The sequence below is a fragment of the Pleurodeles waltl genome, chromosome 9 (genome assembly GCF_031143425.1).
Source record: "Pleurodeles waltl isolate 20211129_DDA chromosome 9, aPleWal1.hap1.20221129, whole genome shotgun sequence".
Classification (NCBI taxonomy): domain Eukaryota; kingdom Metazoa; phylum Chordata; class Amphibia; order Caudata; family Salamandridae; genus Pleurodeles; species Pleurodeles waltl.
Genome location: NC_090448.1, coordinates 388,136,951 through 388,156,442, shown reverse-complemented (window position 1 = coordinate 388,156,442; position 19,492 = coordinate 388,136,951). Strand labels below are relative to the sequence as shown.

The 19,492-nt window shown below is 46.1% G+C and overlaps 1 protein-coding gene across 2 annotated transcripts in view; it reads right to left on the bottom strand.

Moving 5' to 3' along the window:
• Positions 1–783: 783 nt before the first annotated feature.
• The window catches only part of GANAB (glucosidase II alpha subunit), a 216,565-nt gene continuing 197,856 nt past the window's right edge, over positions 784–19,492 (bottom strand). For both annotated transcript variants that reach the window (XM_069207037.1, XM_069207038.1), the window contains one exon: positions 784–4,671. In XM_069207037.1, coding sequence (XP_069063138.1) covers positions 4,562–4,671 — 110 coding nt within the window. In that variant the 3' untranslated portion in view covers positions 784–4,561. The remainder of the gene's footprint in view (positions 4,672–19,492) is intronic.

Sequence of the window (19,492 nt, the reverse complement as noted above, 5' to 3'; positions counted from 1 at the left end):
GTTAATCCATATCAAGTCTCATCTTATCCAGCTTCTCTGTGCTGAAGTTCCTGGTGGCCAGTTTCTCCTTCTACGCTTCTGAGTGTCTCCTTTAAGGATTTCTTATCCGCTTTATCGACTTTGTATATAGTTATTTTGCACTCTGAATCCTCTTCTGACTGACTCTCACAAGAAAAGAGGGCTTGTTGCTCTCAGTCAAGATAGTTATGTTCATACTCGACGTGTTATTGGTTATTACATTATGATGTAATATGGTAGTTTTCTCCCAGAGTTCTGGGATTTGTAGTTTTGCTTTGCAGCTGTTTTATTAAAGTAAGAAAAGAACGCATAATACTCACCTCCGTGTCTTTAATAAAATCTAGCCTTTCAGACATCAAAGCTAGGAAAATCTCAATTTTATCATGCAGCCCTTAGAAAGAGTAAAAAACTACAGCCTTGTTGGCCACTGAAATAGTGCAACAACACTCGCACCCCAGTAATCTTGAGAGGGTCCTTTACTTTACATTTAAGTTTGCACTCTATAAATGAACATAAAAACCTACATATATGTGTACAGTGATGCGACTCTACCTTCCACATCGTAGCTCTGATGCCCAGAAAATATCTAATACAGCATTGCTAATTCAAAAATCTTACAAGCAATGGTCTAAGTCCCCTAATGCCAGCAAACCTTTTCTCTCCTCCTCTGACAGCAAGCGTACAGAATCTGAATCTGCTTTCCAAAACATACTTCCACATTTTTGATTAGCCCAGAGTCTAACACCACAACTCTTAGACCAGGAGCAGTTTTCTTCCTTCTTTATTTCTTTTATCAAAACATCTCAATCAAGTAAACATTCAATAAGACAACAAAAGGACATTAAGAAGATGGGTTTCAGTAATTTTACCTTATAATGGCTTTGAAGAAAATATACAGCTATTCAATTCCCCACCTAATGGGGTCTCATGTGACCAGGGCACACGTGTACCTGGCATTAAAGAAGGTTATTGGTGGGAAATACAAGACCTCCATGATTAAGGCAGCCAAAGACCAGGGCCTTCCATAAGATAGACTGCGCTGGACAAAAACATTTCCATGAGAGATATCCATGGCTTCTTGACGTAGGTAGAAAGCCATTCATAAACATTTACGTCAGACATTCCCTACGATGGAGAAAACCCCAAGCCAGAGGCACCCCACGATCATAGAAAGCCTGGTTATCTTCCACAATGAAGACATTCTTTGGGCAGTAAATCAATTATATTGGAGATAGGCCTGGACAATTGCTTTCCATGAGCGACACCATGTTGGGCATTATGTGTTCCATAAATGGCAACAGCTCTGGGCAGGAATGCTTTTCAGTAAGACAGACATCCAGGGCAGGAGGCCTCCAAAGTTCAAGACATGCTTGGACAAAGAGTCTTCCATGACGGGCAAAGAGTCTTCCATGACGGACATTAACCAGGGAAGAAATACTTCCTCAATGGAAAGGGGACCCTTTGTAGTAAGTCTTTGATGACTGAGTCAGGGTAGGCAGGGTTTTATTACAGGACCCGATGGGCATGTGTAGTAATCAGGACCTCTGCATGAGTTTCATGGATTCTCAATAACATGGAGGCAAGGGGGTCAGAGGGTTGATCACAGCTTTATCTGGCTGTCTTATAGGTCAACTCAGTGCCTGGAGGCAAGTCTTGTATCATACCACTCTCCCTGGCAGTCTGGCTACCAAGATGAAGCAATGGCAAGGGCAAAGCTCATGACAACTTGGTACATTTCAGTTGCCGGAATATCATCCACAAAAGGTAATTCTAGATACACCCACATCCGTTTTCGAAATCTAAAAGGCTAAGGTTGCACCAGCTTTGCACTAAAAAGCAGATTTCACATTTAGTACTCAAATTGATAAAAAAAACAATCCAGTAAATGGAGAAAGCTGGAAACAATGGATAAGACTAGCTCAGCCTGACCCTTCAAAACAGTAATGCCACAGCTAGAGAAACTCAAACTTTGGTCGTTTTTTTCCCCCCCAGGCTGCCAAATGAATAAGCAACTATGTGTCATAATCTGTCAATATAGATGGAAGTGCCCCTATCCCGGTCTAGGTGATAGAGCCATATGTCTAAAATATAATTGTTTTAGACTCTTAATAATTCTACATAGGGCACTCTGTCCACAGGACAGAATTTATTTAAGGTCATAAAAACATTAGACAGGTTGACAGAGCAGAGGACCCATGAGAAATCACTGAGACTGCAGGACTTTCATGGGAACTATTATGGGAATGCTAAACATGAGGTGGGAGAATGAAAACCAAGTCACCCTCCCAATCACATACTTTAGCATATATAATGTAGGGAAATGAAAGCCAGTAAATAATGTAAATAATGTATAGTGGCAGCTCTTTAGTGTCAGACGTATGGAGTTTGGAAAATCGTTGTAATGTCTATAAAACAAATTTGCCATTTTAATTCATCTGATAGGACCCAAACTTTGGAGACTCGTGAAAAAGGATGGAGGGTAGGAGAGGGAGGCGGGTGGGTGAGGAATCAAGGAGGTGAAGTATATGCCCTAAGAGCACTGGGATGCCAATAAGAACAGGGAACACTGTAAAGGTTGTCTCAAAGCAGACACTCATAAAGTAGGTTGTGAATTTAGAAAGGTTTAAGATCTCTGGACCATATAAGTAACAGGTTACCCATTATTGACTCACAAAATAAGCCATTTCTAAATTGATCATTACTTTTTTTTTTTTTGCAAAAAGATGGCCATCGCTCCAAATCCAGTAATGAAAATGTTTTGTAAACATGAAGAACCCGATTGAGAAAAAAAAAGAAAAAAAAAAGGTTTCCTGAAGAAAAATGTGAAACAAGTCTATCAAACATGTGATAGTCCCAATTTAAACATCATCAATTTAATCCCTTAAATCGCTCTACAAGAATCCAACACACTGGTGTAAAAGCGTCTGGTGATCATTTTTCTGGCTAGTATACCTTTCCTACTACCAAATCTCTACTAGATGTGTAATTCCTGCGCAATCCAGGTGGCAAGATTTATGGTGCCCTTTTCTGACTAAGCTCAAGGAGGGTGTTCAGTGCAGAGAGCTATCGGCAGGGGACTGCAAGAAGGCTTTGTGCAAGTGAACTTCTTGAAAGGGCTTTTATGGGGAGGATGGGATTGGAGAAGCGGGGCAAAGATAAGAAGCAACTTCAGTTAGTTACAGTGAGTACAGAGACAGGGCAAGAAATTCTGCAGTAATTATCTCAGTTACAATCTGAAATTTTCACCTTCAGGTCGAGAGATGTGTTCATAAGTTTGTGGATAACCCAGATATCAACATCACGCTCACCCCGTAGATTTTAACATGCAACCCTTAGAAAGAGTCAAAATCTTGTCGCCCCTTAAATAGTGCAAGCGATTAACTGGAGATGTCCCCTGGAACAGCCTGATACTTCAATTTAGGATAAGATGTTCAAAACCAAAGCCTTAGGTGACCGAAGCCTCAGACAAAAATGTGCAAAGTATTCAGTATCACACACCTGCTGATGGAATGTTGGAATCAAAGGGTAAGAAAAATCTACTGATTAATTATTTGGTCCAGGATGACAGTCTTCTTTTAAGTGCTGAATAAGCAGGGATTAAAGTGACATGTGAATCTCCCCTGCAACCTTATCCTTTACCAAAACGAACAACAGGTAACATAGGTAAGCCATTAACGCTCAAAAGTGAGCGCTTCGGGGCTGAATTCCAAAGAAAACAAAAAACGTATGATTAAAAGATGCACTTTTAACAGTCAAAAACGTAAAGAAGCCATTAAAAAAATAATCTCCCTTCATCCTGATGCATCACCAATGAGAAATTGTGGGGGTGTTTTGGGGAGGGGGGTGGTGGTGTCAAAAACGGTTAATTACAAATTTATCCAATTTAAAGACACAATGAAAGGGCCGGGGACAAAGGTGAGGCTCTAGCAGTCAAATGCAAGAGACAGCAGTCTTAAAGAAAACATAGGGTTAAAGAAAAAAAAGTGAAGATTGCAAAGCCAATGCAGTACGCAGAGTATAAAGTGAAGAGCACAGGGCCTGATGGTGAAACGGTGAGTAAGAAGAGACTGACCTCCCCTTCACAAGTATGAACTGTCCAGAGTGGGTAAGGTCACAGAGGACAGGGCAGTGTGAAAGAAAAGCTACTTTGAAACATCGGGCACCCAAGTACTAGAAACCAGAAACCCAAGGTTTCATAAGTAGCCCTATGAATAGCTGATGCTCCCTGCCTTTGACAGGAGCTTGTGAGAGCCGGTTTAGGGAAAAGATAAAAGCTAGCAGCTATCATCAGCCCTGACCCTGCCACCTCCCAACACCATTCAACCCCCGTAGTACAGCAGTGCATGGAGAGAGCACCTCCACTCCAAGGACCGTTCTGCCGGTCCAACGAGACAAAGATCTAAAATGGTCCCATCTGGTATCAGATTTCCATACACAGCTTGCCTCCCAAATTGCCCCATCCCAGTTCATCTGGCATCTGAGGTGATCTAGCCATGCCCCCATCACACTGTAGTTGATGATGATAGGGGCAGCTTTCACTACATTATCGCACGGTAATGCTCCAGTCTGATGACAACTTCACTGCTGGCTTTCGAATGGTTAACACAGAGGTCTCTGCATTATACTGGAAGTCCAGTGGGGTCTCCTCACCACCTGTGGAAGAAAAGGAGAGGAAATGAGCCGAAGAAAGAACAGACAAATACCTCAGTGCGAAGGGGAGAAAATGGTGCGAGCTTGGTAAGAGACAGCTCGAGAGTTCAAGAGAGTTCAGGCTGTTGTACAATGCATGGATAAAAGTTTAATTCCGTAAAAAAAGACAGAAATAGGCCTAGAGAGAAAACACTTTTATGAATACTTTTCACCAATGGTTCTCTTTTATGGAAATGCTTTCTGATCAAAGTTTAATGCCGATGAACTCAAAGTAAATAAACACTTATGAAAGGAATAGGGTAAAATGAGTCTACCTCAAGAACCAAATACAGAGTTTGAAGGCCTGATTCATTTAACTACCGGTTGATTGTTTTGGGTAAGCAAAAGGTGTAGGACACTTTACGGGCTACAGAAGAGCAAAAGGGTCTGAGCTAACAAAAAAAAAAGCGAAACAAGCATTGTCAAAGGCAATAGGCTACAACTATGAAAAGCCTATTCCCTTTGTCAGTGATTCTAACATGCTGTACAGCAGCTGAGCTGCTGTGCAACATGGGTTCAATTTTATAATAAAGCGCTATGACTGGCCAGCATGTACCCGCAGATTAGCGAGGTTGCGAAAAAAAAAAAATGTATATATATATATATATATATATATATATCTCCGCAGCCCTCAGCAAAAGCTGCAAAGTCACTGATTTCTGTTCGAGATCTCCCACACACGTCGTAGAGTGCCTAGAGGAGACTTAGAACTGCGATATAAAGATGAGCCCATAAATAGGCTGAAATTTCTACATGATCATGCTTCCGTTCGAGGTGAACCTCGTGCGATTGAACGAATGGAGTTGTGAACTGCTTCAATGCAACCCGATAACATTATTTTGCTGGCACTGAGAAGTGATGGCAAAAAGGTAAAACAAATACAGATATCCAAAAAAAAAAACATATCAGTAGGCAGGTGGGAAAGTCAGAAAAGGCAAAAATCCAGATAATTGGGTTATCCTTTATTTTTGCCCTGCCAAGTACCACGCATCAGGGGTTAGAATATCGCATTTTAGTGCCGGTGGCTGCGTCACTGGACAAAAATGCATTAGTCACACATTAAAACTCCTGGGACTGACGTGTGTACACTTAGACACTGCAGCATTTGTGTGATTTATTTTGTGACGGCTGTGTGCTGCTGGCTGTGTGTGCAGCATCATCGTCAACATAAGCCAGGCCAGGAGGGGTGAGCGTTGATGGGCTACAAAGTGGGGAAAAAAATTACATGGATTGACTGGCCTCTTTGGGCCACGTGGACCAGACTCATGGTGTCTTGTGAGTAAAGTATTAAACAAGGCACAGTTTTCTTTTCCTTAATGAACGCCTTGACCCAGGCAGGCAGTCTATTTGTTACTTTCTGCTGTGTGCGCCGCACAAGGTGACGCTTGCTGTTTGTAGGCTGGGCAGCAGGCGCCCTGCTTATGGCCGGGTATCGCCGAGGCCTCCTACCACCAACACCACTCACCCCCGCGTAAGCTTGAATTAAAACCTTAGATGTATTTCACTTTGGGATTAGGGGTCGTAAACCCCAGGCGTATTTTATTGACAAAATATTGTTAATCCAAAATTATACGAAGTAACCAAAATCATGTTCTCAGAGTATTTACAGAGTTCAAGGGATGCCTAGCCTTAACAGAGTACGCTAATTCCTGTCGCTGACTAAAAAAACGTTCATTCCTGCGTACCCAATGTTGGTGGCTGTGAATGAGATCATGACTATTTTCCCATACCCCAAACCCTACACCTCCTTACGCTACAAATCCCAGGGGTAGGATCTCCATCGGGGTGTTCTCTTACCTTCCAAACTGGATTGTTGTGGAGGGGGCCCGGCTGCCCGCTAGGATACCTACCTTTGGGTGCTCCCCCACCCCCAAGGGCCAGTGCTCGCTTCAGACGTTCTGCGCATGCACGGGTGGTTGGCCTTAGGGGCCAGATGCCATTGAGCGCTCGCAACCCCCCGGGCCCCTGTGTGTCATCCACACTTCCCAGCCAGCACCCCTTGGAGTTTCCAATTAGTTTGTCACCCAATTTTGCAATAAAAAGGTATCCATTTATCTTCCCAGTCATGATCTCACCCCGCCACAGGCCCCCATCGTTGCCTGACGATGAGCCCTTCCCCCACAAGGAAGAGGCCACGTATGCTGAGAGAGCCAGGCGAGCATATTCTCTAAAAAGATTTCATAGCCCACTCGAGAAAGATGAACTCCATCCTGCAGAAAAAACCTGTCTCCATTGATGCAGCCATGCAAGATCACAGCCAGCCTTGGAGCCCAAAACAACTTGGCCAATTTGCTATTGATTCTTCTCACTGAGTCATTGAGGGCTTTTACTGAGATCCCGTCCTTCCAGAAAGAACGAGGAATCATGTTCGACCAAGCAAGGACAGCCTGAGGGAATTTTTGGGCCAACCAACCAATTTCAGATATTACCAGTTCGAAGAGCTGCCAGCGTCCTAGAGCAACCAGATCATTACCCCCAAGGTGCAGCACAATGATGTCCGGTGACGGGTAGCCTAATGTGGGCATTGAATCCTTGTTGCGGCCACTGGGGCCCCCTGGTAGGATCGGCGAGCAAGGGACACTAGGGAGGCTTGGATGATAAAGCCTGCAGCTCACTCCCACTCCTGGCAAATGTTATTGACACTAGAAAGGATGTCTTGTTGGTAAGCAGCTGGAGGAGACAATTGTGCAGAGGCTCGAAGGAAGCACACTTTAGGAATGTGAGAACCAAACTGAGGTCCCACGGAGGCATTATGAAGGGTGAAGAGGGAAACCTATGTCCTTTTAGGAATCTAAATACAAAAGGGGACCTGAAGGGTGAAGATTGGTCAGATGCCACAGGAAGGAAGATAGAGTCAACAAAGAACCCTTGAGAGTACCCAGTGCAGAGCCCTACTGGGCAACAGTAAGAATGAAGAGAAGAATATCAGAGAGAGAGAGGCAGAAAGAGGATCAATAGACTTTTCAGTACAATACAAAAATTTTCCAGTGGCAGGCATACATCGTCTTGGTGAAGGCTTGCCTGGCTGCCAGAATCAAATTATAGACTTTGGGAGGAAGACTGAAGGCTGTCAACTGTCACCGCTCAATCTCCATGCAAGAAGGTGGAGAGTTGACCGCTTCAGGTGGAGAACACTCCCCTGCTGCTGCAACAGAAGATCCTCCTGAAGGAGCAACCTGATTGGAGGACTGATGCTCATTCTCAGAAGCTTAGGAAACTAGACTCTACTTGCCCAGTCCACCGTCACAAGGATGACTTGGGCCCAGTCGTTCTTGATCTTCTTGATTACTCTGGGTAGAAGTGGTATAGGCAGAAAGGCGTACAGGAGGCCTGAACTCCACTCGAGACAAAAAGCATCTCCGAGCAATCGCAGCCTTGGAAACTCAAACGTGCAAAACTGTTGACACTGCGCGTTCTCTTCAGAGGCGAACAGATCTAACCAAGGCTCTACCCAATGCTGAAAGAGTTGATCCACCCTGGCGTTTGGAGAACCTGCCAGGTACTGAACCACCAGGGTTATGCCCCGCTGTTCCAGCCATGCCCAGAGACTCAGGACCTCTTGACAAGGGGTCCAAGACCCCACGGCCCTGTTTTTATGCAGTACCACATGGTGGTAGTGTTGTCCAAAAACACCTGCACTATCATCCCCTTGACAGAGGGAAGAAAGGCTTTTAATGCCAGCCGGATTGCTCTGAGCTCTAGCAAGTTTAGGAGGGGTCTGGATTCTGTAGGAGACCAGAGTCCTCCACCTCTCCCAGATGGCCGCCACATCCCAGGAGTGATGCATCTGTCACCACTGTGAAATCTGGTTGGGGAACGGAGAGGAGTCTTGTAGGAAGTTGGCTCTGTATGTACTATTTCAAAGTAAGAAATAGCATGCACAGAGTCCAAGGGTTCCCCTTAGAGGTAAGATAGTGGTAAAAAGAGATAATTCTAATGCTGTATTTTTTGGTAGTGTGGTCGAGCAGTAGGCTTATCAGAGGGTAGTGTTAAGCATTTGTTGTACACACACAGGCAATAAATGAGGAACACACTCAGACAATTCCAGGCCAATAGGTTTTTATATAGATACATATATTTTCTTCGTTTATTTTAAGAACCACAGGTTCAAGATTTACAATCAATACTTTAAATGAAAGGTACTTCACTCCGGTATCATAGGAACTTTGAATCAGCAAAATAGCATGTACAGTTTTGGCAAAAATGGCAATAAGCTGTTTTAAAACTAGACAGTGCAAATTTCAACAGTTCCTAGGGGAGGTAAGTACTGGTTAGTTTTGCAGGTAAGTAAACCGCCTACAGGGTTCAAAGATGGGTCCAAGGTAGCCCACCGTTGGGGGTTCAGGGCAACTCCAAAGTTACCACACCAGCAGCTCAGTGCCGGTCAGGTGCAGAGGTCAAAGTGGTGCCCAAAACGCATAGGCTTCAATGAAGAAGGGGGTGCCCCGGTTCCAGTCTGCCAGCAGGTAAGTACCCACGACTTCGGAGGGAAGACCAGGGGGGTTTTGTAGGGCACCGGTGGGACACAAGTCAGCACAAAAAGTACACCCTCAGTGGCACAGGGGCGGCCGGGTGCAGAGTGCAAACAGGCGTCGGGTTTGTAATAGGTTTCAATGGGACACAGGGGTCTCTTCAGCGAAGCAGGCAGGCAAGTGGGGGGGTTCCTCGGGGTAGCCACCACCTGGGCAAGGGAGAGGGCCACCTGGGGGTTGCTTCTGCACTGGAGGTCGGATCCTTCAGGTCCTGGGGGCTGCAGGTGCAGTGTCTTTACCAGGCGTCGGTTTCTTGGAAATAGGCAGTCGCGGTCAGGGGGAGCCTCTGGATTCCCTCTACAGGCGTCGCTCGGGGGCTCAGGAGGGTCAACTCTGGCTACTCACAGGGTCGCAGTCGCCGGGGAGTCCTCCCTGTAGTGTTGTTTCTCCGCAGGTCAAGCCGGGGGCGTCGGGTGCAGAGTGGAAAGTCTCACGCTTCCGGCGGGAAACGTGCAGTCCTTTAAAAGTTGTTTCTTTGTTGCAAAATTGTATCTTCTTTGGAGTAGAGCCGCTGTCCTCGGGAGTTCTTGGTCCTTTTAGATGCAGGGTAGTCCTCTGAGGCTTCACAGGTCGCCGGACCCTGGGGGACGCGTCGCTGTTGCAGTTTTTCTTGAAGTGGGGAGACAGGCCGGTAGGGCTGGGGCCAAAGCAGTTGGTGTCTCCGTCTTCTCTGCAGGGCTTCAGGTCAGCAGTCCTTCGTCTTCAGGTTGCAGGAATCTATCTTGCTAGGTTCTGGGGGCCCCTAAATACTCAATTTAGGGGTGTGTTTAGGTCTGGGGGGGTTAGTAGCCAATGGCTACTAGCCCTGAGGGTGGCTACACCCTCTTTGTGCCTCCTCCCTGAGGGGAGGGGGGCACATCCCTAATCCTATTGGGGGAATCCTCCATCTGCAAGATGGAGGATTTCTAAAAGTCAGAGTCACCTCAGCTCAGGACACCTTAGGGGTTGTCCTGACTGACCAGTGACTCCTTGTTTTTCTCATTATCTCCTCCGGCCTTGCCGCCAAAAGTGGGGCCGTGGTCGGAGGGGGCGGGCATCTCCACTAGCTGGAGTGCCCTGTGGCGCTGTAACAAAGGGGGTGAGCCTTTGAGGCTCACTGCCAGGTGTTACAGTTCCTGCAGGGGGAGGTGAGAAGCACCTCCACCCAGTACAGGCTTTGTTACTAGCCACAGAGTGACAAAGGCACTCTCCCCATGTGGCCAGCAACATGTCTGGTGTGTGGCAGGCTGGAAAAACTAGTCAGCCCACACTGGAAGTCTGGTATGTTTTCAGGGGTGTATTTCACAATAAAGTGTACACTGGCATTAGTGTGCATTTATTGTGCTGAGAAGTTTGATACCAAACTTCCCAGTTTTCAGTGTAGCCATTATGGTGCTGTGGAGTTTGTGTATGACAGACTCCCAGACCATATACTCTTATGGCTACCCTGCACTTACAATGTCTAAGGTTTTGCTTAGACACTGTAGGGGCATAGTGCTCATGCACCTATGCCCTCACCTATGGTATAGTGCACCCTGCCTTAGGGCTGTAAGGCTTGCTAGAGGGGTGACTTATCTATGCCATAGGCAGTGTGAGGTTGGCATGGCACCCTGAGGGGAGTGCCATGTCGACTTAGTAATTTTCTCCCCACCAGCACACAAGCTGGCAAGCAGTGTCTGTGCTGAGTGAGGGGTCCCTAGGGTGGCATAAGACATGCTGCAGCCCTTAGAGACCTTCCCTGGCATCAGGGCCCTTGGTACCAGGGGTACCAGTTACAAGGGACTTTACCTGGATGCCAGGGTGTGCCAATTGTGGAAACAAAGGTACAGGTTAGGGAAAGAACACTGGTGCTGGGGTCTGGTTAGCAGGCCTCAGCACACTTTCAAATCATAACTTGGCATCAGCAAAGGCAAAAAGTCAGGGGGTAACCATGCCAAGGAGGCATTTCCTTACAAGTCTCCTTCTGACCCAACTGCGGTTCATTAGCCACCACTGCAGATCTTTTGTAGGTCTCTCTGAGATCTGGACCATGTCAGAGAGATTCCTCTGATGCTGCGCCCTCTGCAACTTCAGGTCCCACTGCAGAGCCCGCATTTGCCATCTGGCATGATTCCCCAGCAGGATGCAGGAGGCCATGAGGGCCAGTAGCCTCAGTCATTCTCACCAAAATCAAGAACAGAGGCTGAAACACCGGTATCATAGCATGAATATCCTGGACTCACTGCTCGGAGGATAAGCCGAAACTGCACTGTACCCAGTACAGCTCGATGAAAGGGAGCATCTGCAAAGGAGTCGGTGTAACTTCAGCACATTTATAGTGAACCCCAGTGAATGCAGGAGGTCTGCCGTAGTCTGGGGATGGGAGACGCAGACTGGGGCGAGTTTGCTTTCAACTACTGTAGGTAGCTGGCTCTTTATATAGTATATCAAAATGAGATATATTATGCAAAAAGTCCAAGGGTTCCATTACTGTTGGACAGGGGCTTGTTCTAGCAATCCCAAGGTGCTCTATTAGGGGTTAGTGTGGTTTAGCAGCCTTACGCTTATCAGAGGGGAGTGTTCCACATCTGCAAATACACACAGTCAATAATTGATGCACACGACTCAATAAGGTGATCCACATGAATTTACAGAAATAACCTGTATCTTTACATTTATTTAGGCACCAGAATCAATGTGATCAAGTAAGCACATTTTGCAAGAAAAATACTTTCAGGTTTTAAAAGTCTACAGTGCATTTTTCAGAGGGGGCAGCGTTATCCTATGGAGGAAAAACAAATACTGCATAAAGATATAGTACAGCGACTTATGCACTAATCTCCTGGACTTAAGGTAAGTATGGGGCAAGGTCCATGGCAGCAGCAACAGGTCACCTCGGGTGGCACTGGGGCAGGCGGGTGCATAGGTGCTTTGTAGCATTGGGTGGCCACTGTTATCCTATGGGGATCGGTCTGGTTGAATAGAGGCTGCAGGTTAGGACTGGGGATCCAGTCAGGGTGAACCATCACGTGGGCTCTGTTCAGGCGATGCTTGGGGACGTAGGGACACCAGTGGTCCTCTTCGCCTCGGTCCAGGGCGTCCGGGTGTAAAGGTGCAGTGGACCTTTGGATCCACGTCACCAGTCTCAGTTGAGGGGGGCCTACAGAAATAGGCTAAAGGCGTGGACTGGGTGCCAGTCTGGCTGGACCAGAAGGTGGGCTCAAGTCTCATGAGCCTGGGGGACGCAGGGACACCAGTGGTCCTCTTCTTCTCAGTCTGGGGCATCCGGGTGCAGATGTGCAGTGGACTGTCAGGTTTCCGTCAGCGGAGGCAAGGAGAGGTTGCAGGTTGCAGCTTGAAGGTCCTATGAAGGACTTTGTCTCTGGAGAGGCTGGGGACCGGGTTTCGGCAGTCCGAAGTCCTCTTCAGCATTTCTTATGTGCCTGCAAGGATGCAGGGCAGCAGCTCTGCTACTCCATGAGAGTTTTTTGTGCTGGTGCGAAGGCTAGCAGCCTAAATGGGCTTTTGGAAGTTTCAGCAGCTGGAGTAGGAGGCCACTTTGGCTCGATTGTCGAAGTGGGCAGGGTTGACGCAGAGTCAGTCTCTGGTTTGCAGTTCTTACTTTTGCATTTCTGAAGTGTCCTTCAGGTCAGTGGGATATGATTGCCTGGTGCCAGGGGCTCCCCTAGATACTGAATTTAGGAATATTAGGGGAGTGTAGGGTAGTAGACAATGGGCTAGTTAAGCCTGGGGTTACTACACCCCCTATATTACCACTTCCTGTGAGAAGTGGTCATAACCCTGTCCCAGAGTTCCTAAATTTGTCAACACCAAGATGGCAGATTTCTAAATGTTGAGTCCACATCAGGCTGCACACCTTAGGGGTGGGACTTACCCAGGAGGTGGGCACACCTCTCCGACTGCTAATTTTCCTGCCTGTCCAGGTGTCAAATCGGCCATGGGCAGGGGGGTTAGCATCTTCTCTTTAGAAAGAAGCCAGATCTACAGATCAATTGCAGCGGGCTTCTTTGAAGCCCCCTGCCTTGGAATGCAGATTTACAAGTCATCATGTTTGGAGTGGTGTGCTAACACTCCTGCCAGAGCAGGCTTTGTTTGTGTGCCTGAGAGCCAAGGTTCTCACCCCTTGGGGTCAGAAACATGTCTGGTGGTGGCAGGCTAGTTAGAACTTGTCAGCCAGCACATGGGTAGTGGTAGGTTTTTCAGGGGGCACCCCTAACATACCCTCTCTGAGCATGTATTAATAAATCCATCACTGGCATCAGTAAGGGGTTATTAATACGAGATGTTTGATACCAAACATCCTTATCTTCAGTGAAGCCATTATGTAGGTGGGAAACTCATGCCAACCAGTGTCCAGCACTTGTACTTAAAATGGCTCCCCTGTTCACTCACTATGTCTGAGCTTCAACAAAGACATAGCAGGGACATATCTGCTCTTGCAGATAAAGCCTCACAAATAACATAATGCACCATGCCTTAAGGCTTTAAGCCCTGTAGGGGGTGACTTACATATATTGCATGTAGTGTTAGGGGACATGGCACACAGGCTGTGTAGCGTGTGGTGTTTTCACTTATAGCTACACCAAGACATGCAGTCTGCAACAGTAGCCTGCCTATGCCAGATGAGGGCTCCCTGAGGGTGGCAAAACACGCTACAGCCCTCGGGGACCCTCTTTGGTACCCATGCCTTGGGTACCAGGGGTACCATTTACTAGGGACTCTCAGGGGTGCCAAAGGTATGGCCAATTCATGGGGAAATTGCACAATTCAGCAAAAGAGAAAGTGCACCTTTTGGCATGGTTAACCCCCACTTTTTTGCCTGATGTTCATGCTAACATGACGGAGTATGCGCTGGGGCCCTGCTAACCAAGCACCAGTGTTCAGCTTGTGTGTGATGGTGGGGAGAAAAAAGGTAAAGTCGACATGGCATCCCTCTCTGGGTGCCATGCCTACCAACCACTGCCTGTAGCATAGGTAAGTCACCCCTCTAGCTGGCCTTACAGCCCTAAGGTAGGGTGCACTATACCACAGGTGAGGGCATAGCTGCATAAGCAAAATGCCCCTACATGCTCTAAGTCCATTCTTAGACATTGTAAGTGCAGTGTGGCCATATTAAATACATTGGCTGGGAGTTTGTCATTACAAACTCCACAGCTCAATGATGACTTCGCTGAAGCCCTGAAAGGGCCTCCCTTTTGAGAGGTTGGTGGGATTCCACCATCGCAGAGAGCGGCAAGTCTGGCGGTCCAACGCCACTAGATCCTGAAGATGACCCCGTGACTGAGACCACTGACAAGACAGGCACTGCTGTAGTGGACGCATGTGTAGTCTTGCATGTGGAACAATGGCAATGCAGGAGGCCGTTATCCCCAATGGTTGCAACACTAGTTTTACTGTGTAAGTATGATTCTCCTTTAATTGAAGCAGGAGATTTTGAAAAGCCTGAATCCTTATTGGAACTGGATATGCCAATGCTAAATGAGTGTTGAGAATTGCTCCCAGATTAGGCTGTATTTGTGAAGGTTGGAGATGTGATTTGAGATAGTTTAGTGTAAATACCAAGTTGTATAGAAGATTTACTATGTCTTGAGTATGCTGCTGGCAATTTTGGATAGTATTGGCTTTTATGAGCCAATCATCCAAGAATGGGAAGATGTGAATGTGTAGCCTTCTGAGAAATTCTGCTACTACAGCAGAGCATTTTGTGAATACCCTTGGCGCTGTTATCCCAAATGGTAGTAATTTGAATTGATGTATGGGAATGTGAAAATAGGCATCTTTGAGATCTAATGATGTCATGTAATTTCCTTGTTGTAATAGTGGAATAACATCTTGCAGAGTGACCATATGGAAAAGCTCTAAAAGTATGTATAGGTTGAGAGGCCTGAGATCGAGAATTGGTCTTAAAGACCCGTCTATCTTTGTTATGAGAAAAAATAGTGAATATACTCCTACCCCTTGTAGTGATAGGGGAACTGGTTTTATAGCTCCTTTGAGAAGAAAGGATTGTACCTCTTCTTTTATGAGAACGAGATGGTTGTATGAGAGTTTGTGAAAACTAGGAGGTAGTGGAGTGGAGACAAGTTCTAGACAGTAACCATGTTGGATAATTGATAGAACACACTGGTCTGTGGTGATATTGTACCATTGTAGATAAACATTTGCCAGTCTTCCTTCACCAGGAGATGCATGTACTGTCGGGATTTGTAGAAAGTCACTGTTTTGTATTAGAGGGAGATCCTCTAGAGGCGGGTGCTTTGCCTCTCCCTCTATTATTTGTGTCTCTATAAGATCCTCTAAAGGAACCTCTGTTATAGAAATGTGTTCCTTGCTTTTGTTAAGGGGTAGAAGGTTCGGTGGTTGATGTTTTAAAACCACCCCTAAATTGTGGCGTACACAAATGACCCCTGTAGTTAACAAGGTGCCCATAGCTTTAGCTGTCACAGTCCTTTTTTAATTTTTCTACAGTGGTATAGCCTAATGCTCCTTGTTAAAAGTCATGTTTAAGACTGCCTGTTTTATCTGGTTTAAATCCTGAACCTCTTAATCACATATGCCTTCTTATAAGAATGCTAGTGTTCATGCCACGTGCTGCTGTGTCAGCAACATCAATGGCACATCTGATGGAATTATTGGAGATGGCTTATCCTTCTGCAACAGTCTCTTGTCCTCTTTTTTGATACTCCTATGGAAGATGTTGTAATAATTCCTCCATCTCTTCCCAGTGGGCCCTTGGGGCACCAGGGGTGAAAACACAACAAGGCACACTCATTCTGTACCATGCCCCCAAATCACTGCATCTAATATATGTAAGCTACCCCTACAGCAGGCCTTAAAACTCTAAGACAGGGTGCATTATATTTTGTGAGGACATATCTGCATAAGCTGATATGCCCCTGTGATGTCTAGTTTGATTACTAAATATTACAAGTGAACAGGAAAGCGATCTGAAGGTATGTACTGGGCATTAGAAGAATTGGCCAGCCTGAAGTGAACACAAAAAAGAACGACAATCTTGCGGTCGGTGAAATTAGGAATTCTGGGACAGGGTGATGCCCAGGCCCCACAGGAAGTGGTCATCTAGGGGTTTTAGTGACCCCAAGGGTAAGTAGCCAAGTGGTTACTATCCTTCACTCCCCATAAATTGAGTATTTCATACAAAGGGACTTCTGGGACAGTAAGACCCACATCGAGGGTGGCCCAGCTGTCCTGTTTTGTCCCTCTTCTGCAGAACCAAGAAACAGAGGAGTCTTTAACTGCCATGACCTGACACCTCAAAGCACCTCTGCACCAGAGCCCCACAGCCCGAGACAGAGGGAGTCGAAAGTTCTCATGGAGTACTAAGACCCTCTGAAGCTCAGTCCACCCCCTTGGGTTTGGCCAGACTGGTCACCAGTCACCACCTGCAGCCTCTTACTGCATGAATGTAAAACTGCAAGGATCTTCAGCAGAGCAACCCAATGCCTGAAAGCCCCACTGCACAGGAGCCCCACACCCAGAGTTCAAGTGGACCAACAGTGTTCCTGCATGCCCAAGACCCTCAAGACCTGAGCCCTCCTTTGGGTTCAGCCAGCCCGGTCACCCAGTCCCTACTTGCAGTCTCTTTTCCCCAGCACCATTTCCCATGTAAGTGAATGGGACGCCTGACGCCATAAAGCACCTGTGCTCCCCGATGCCCCATTGACCCTCGAAGTGACCTGTTGGTGCTGCCTCGGACCTTGCCCCATCCTCACCTTCACTACAGAAGACTGGTCCTGTAAGTTGTTGCCAAGTGCCCGATTGCAGTATATGTATATTCCCCATAGGATAACATTACTGCTTGCAGTCTATTTTATAAGTGTATTTTATTGTGACTTAAAAATTGCTAACTCAAAAAGTACTTACCTGATTACGATGATCTTGGTGTCTAAATTTATATAAAAATCGGTTTTATAAATTGTCTGATTTCTTTATTGAGCATGTCTCTCACTTACTGGCTGTGTGTGTGTGTGTGTGTGTGTGTGTGTGTGTGTGTAACAAATGTTTAACACTATCCTCTGATAAACCCAACTTCTAGCCCACACTACCACAAAAGCTTTTAGGGTTATTTTCACCCCCTCAGTCAATAAAGGTCGCCCTGGACTGTCTCCGTAGTTCCCCCTTACATTGGTACACTACATAGTCAGTTTCCTACAATGGAGGGTTTTGAGGCTGGGCAGATGGTCTGGGCAGGGGTTTATAGAAGGCGAAACGCACTTGTAGATGTTAAGCTGGATAGTAATATTCCTAGAGTGCATTAGAAATACATTCTCTATAACAAAAGAGGCTCACCTTTCTGGAACAGATGACTGAGGACTGCTTGTCCCACAACTTCATTGTTTCTATGTGTAGGCCGGAGGCATTAATGCTTTGTGAACGAGTGAGTGCTCTTTCAAGTTGCAGCACAGCATATTTGCTCTAGTGGAACTCCAGCAAACAGAGCAGCAGAGGTAGCTACTGCCCTTGTTGAATGCACCCTAGGTCACCTTGTTAAAGGTTTTCCTGCTGTGGAATGACAAAACTGGATGGTTTCGGACAGACACCTTGTTGCCTTTGTTACTGTGGTACCTTGTCGCCCAGTCCTGAAGGACAGTAGTAATTCACCAGTCTTGCGAATGGCTTTAGTGCGTTGCAGATATAACTTAAGACATCTCATAACATTCAAAGTGTGACGAGATCTTTCTGCTGGTGGTGTTCGATTGGGAAAGAACGTACGGAGAATAACTGGTTGATTGAGATGAAATTGAGCGGTAACCTCAGGAATGAATTTTGGATTTGTTTTGAGAATGACGAAATCCTCCGAAGCGCAGAAAAGGTTTTTGCGTAGTGAAAGCTTGGATCTCATTAACTCTTCTGGCGGAAGTAATCATAGCAAGAAGGATAAATTCCCCATAAGAAACTTCAGATTAGCTCTGTGAATAGGTTCAAATGGAGGTTTCATTAATTGTGAGAACAATGTTAAGGTTCCATACTGGAGGAAAAGCCTTGAACAAAACCTTCATGAATTGCTTAATTAGTTGTGATGAGCCAAGACAGACTGCGTCTGATGACCGACTATGTAGAAATTGCTGCTAAATGTACCTTGACTAAGGAATGGACGAGCCCAGACTTCACTAGCATTAGCAGATATGGCAATGTCTGTTCTGGAGAGGTTTCATATGGGTGCAAGCTATTTTGTTGACACCAAGAACAGAAGTGCTTCCATTTCAATCTGTGTATTTTGTTTGTGCTGTCAGCTCTCACTTTAGAGAGTATGTCTCTACATTCTTGAGTGAGCTTCACATGTCAGAATTGATAGAATTCAGGAGCCATTCATGTAAATGCAGTGATTTCGGATCTGGATGTAATTTCTTCCCCTGGTACATTGATAAAAGCGCTCGAGTTGGTAGTGGGCGTTTTGGTGTGGCTTCCGACATCAGGAGAAGTTCTGTGTATCAGAACTGTCTGGGTTATTTGGGAGCAATCAGGATTAGGCAACAGCTTTCCGCCTGCATCTTGGTGATGACTTTGGGAATTAGCAGGATTGTGGGAAAAGCATATGCATAAATCCCGGACCATCGCATCGAAAGGGCGTTCCACCAAGACCCTGAAAGGGGATATCGACTTGTGTAAAATTGGCATTTGGTATTCCTGTACGTTGCAAAGAGATCCAGTGCTGATTTTCCCCATATTGTGAACATTTTGTATAGCTAGGTTTCGTCAGCTCCCATTCGTGACAACCGTTCTTGGCTCTGCTGAGTGCATCCGCTAGACTGTTGTGTGCTCCTGAGACATGTTCTGCTTTCAAGGAGATGTTGTGGTCTTAGCTAGTTCCGTGAATCCTCGGCTTCTTGTGAGAGTGCTAGAGATTTCACGCCTCCCTGCTTGTTGATATAAATCATGCTGGTCATGTTGTCTGTCTGTATCAGCACTCAAGAGCATTCTATCCTTGGGAGAAAGACTTGTAATGTGAGGAAGATGGCACTGAGTTCCAAGCAATTGATGTGCATTAGCTTCTGATTTTTTGACCATTTTCCCTGGATTTGTAGATCTTGGAGGTGATCTCCCCATCTGTCCACTGACACATGCGTTTTAATCATAAATTCTGTACCTAATGGCAGGTAAGTGAGGCTTTTGTGAATGATGAGATTGGTGAGACCTCCATTCCAGTACCTATCTCATCTTTGGCGTGGTGGATATCCGATCTTAGAATGATCCTTGTGATTGATTCTACTGAACTTGCAATTCCGCTTGCAACAGTCTCATTTTGAGACGTG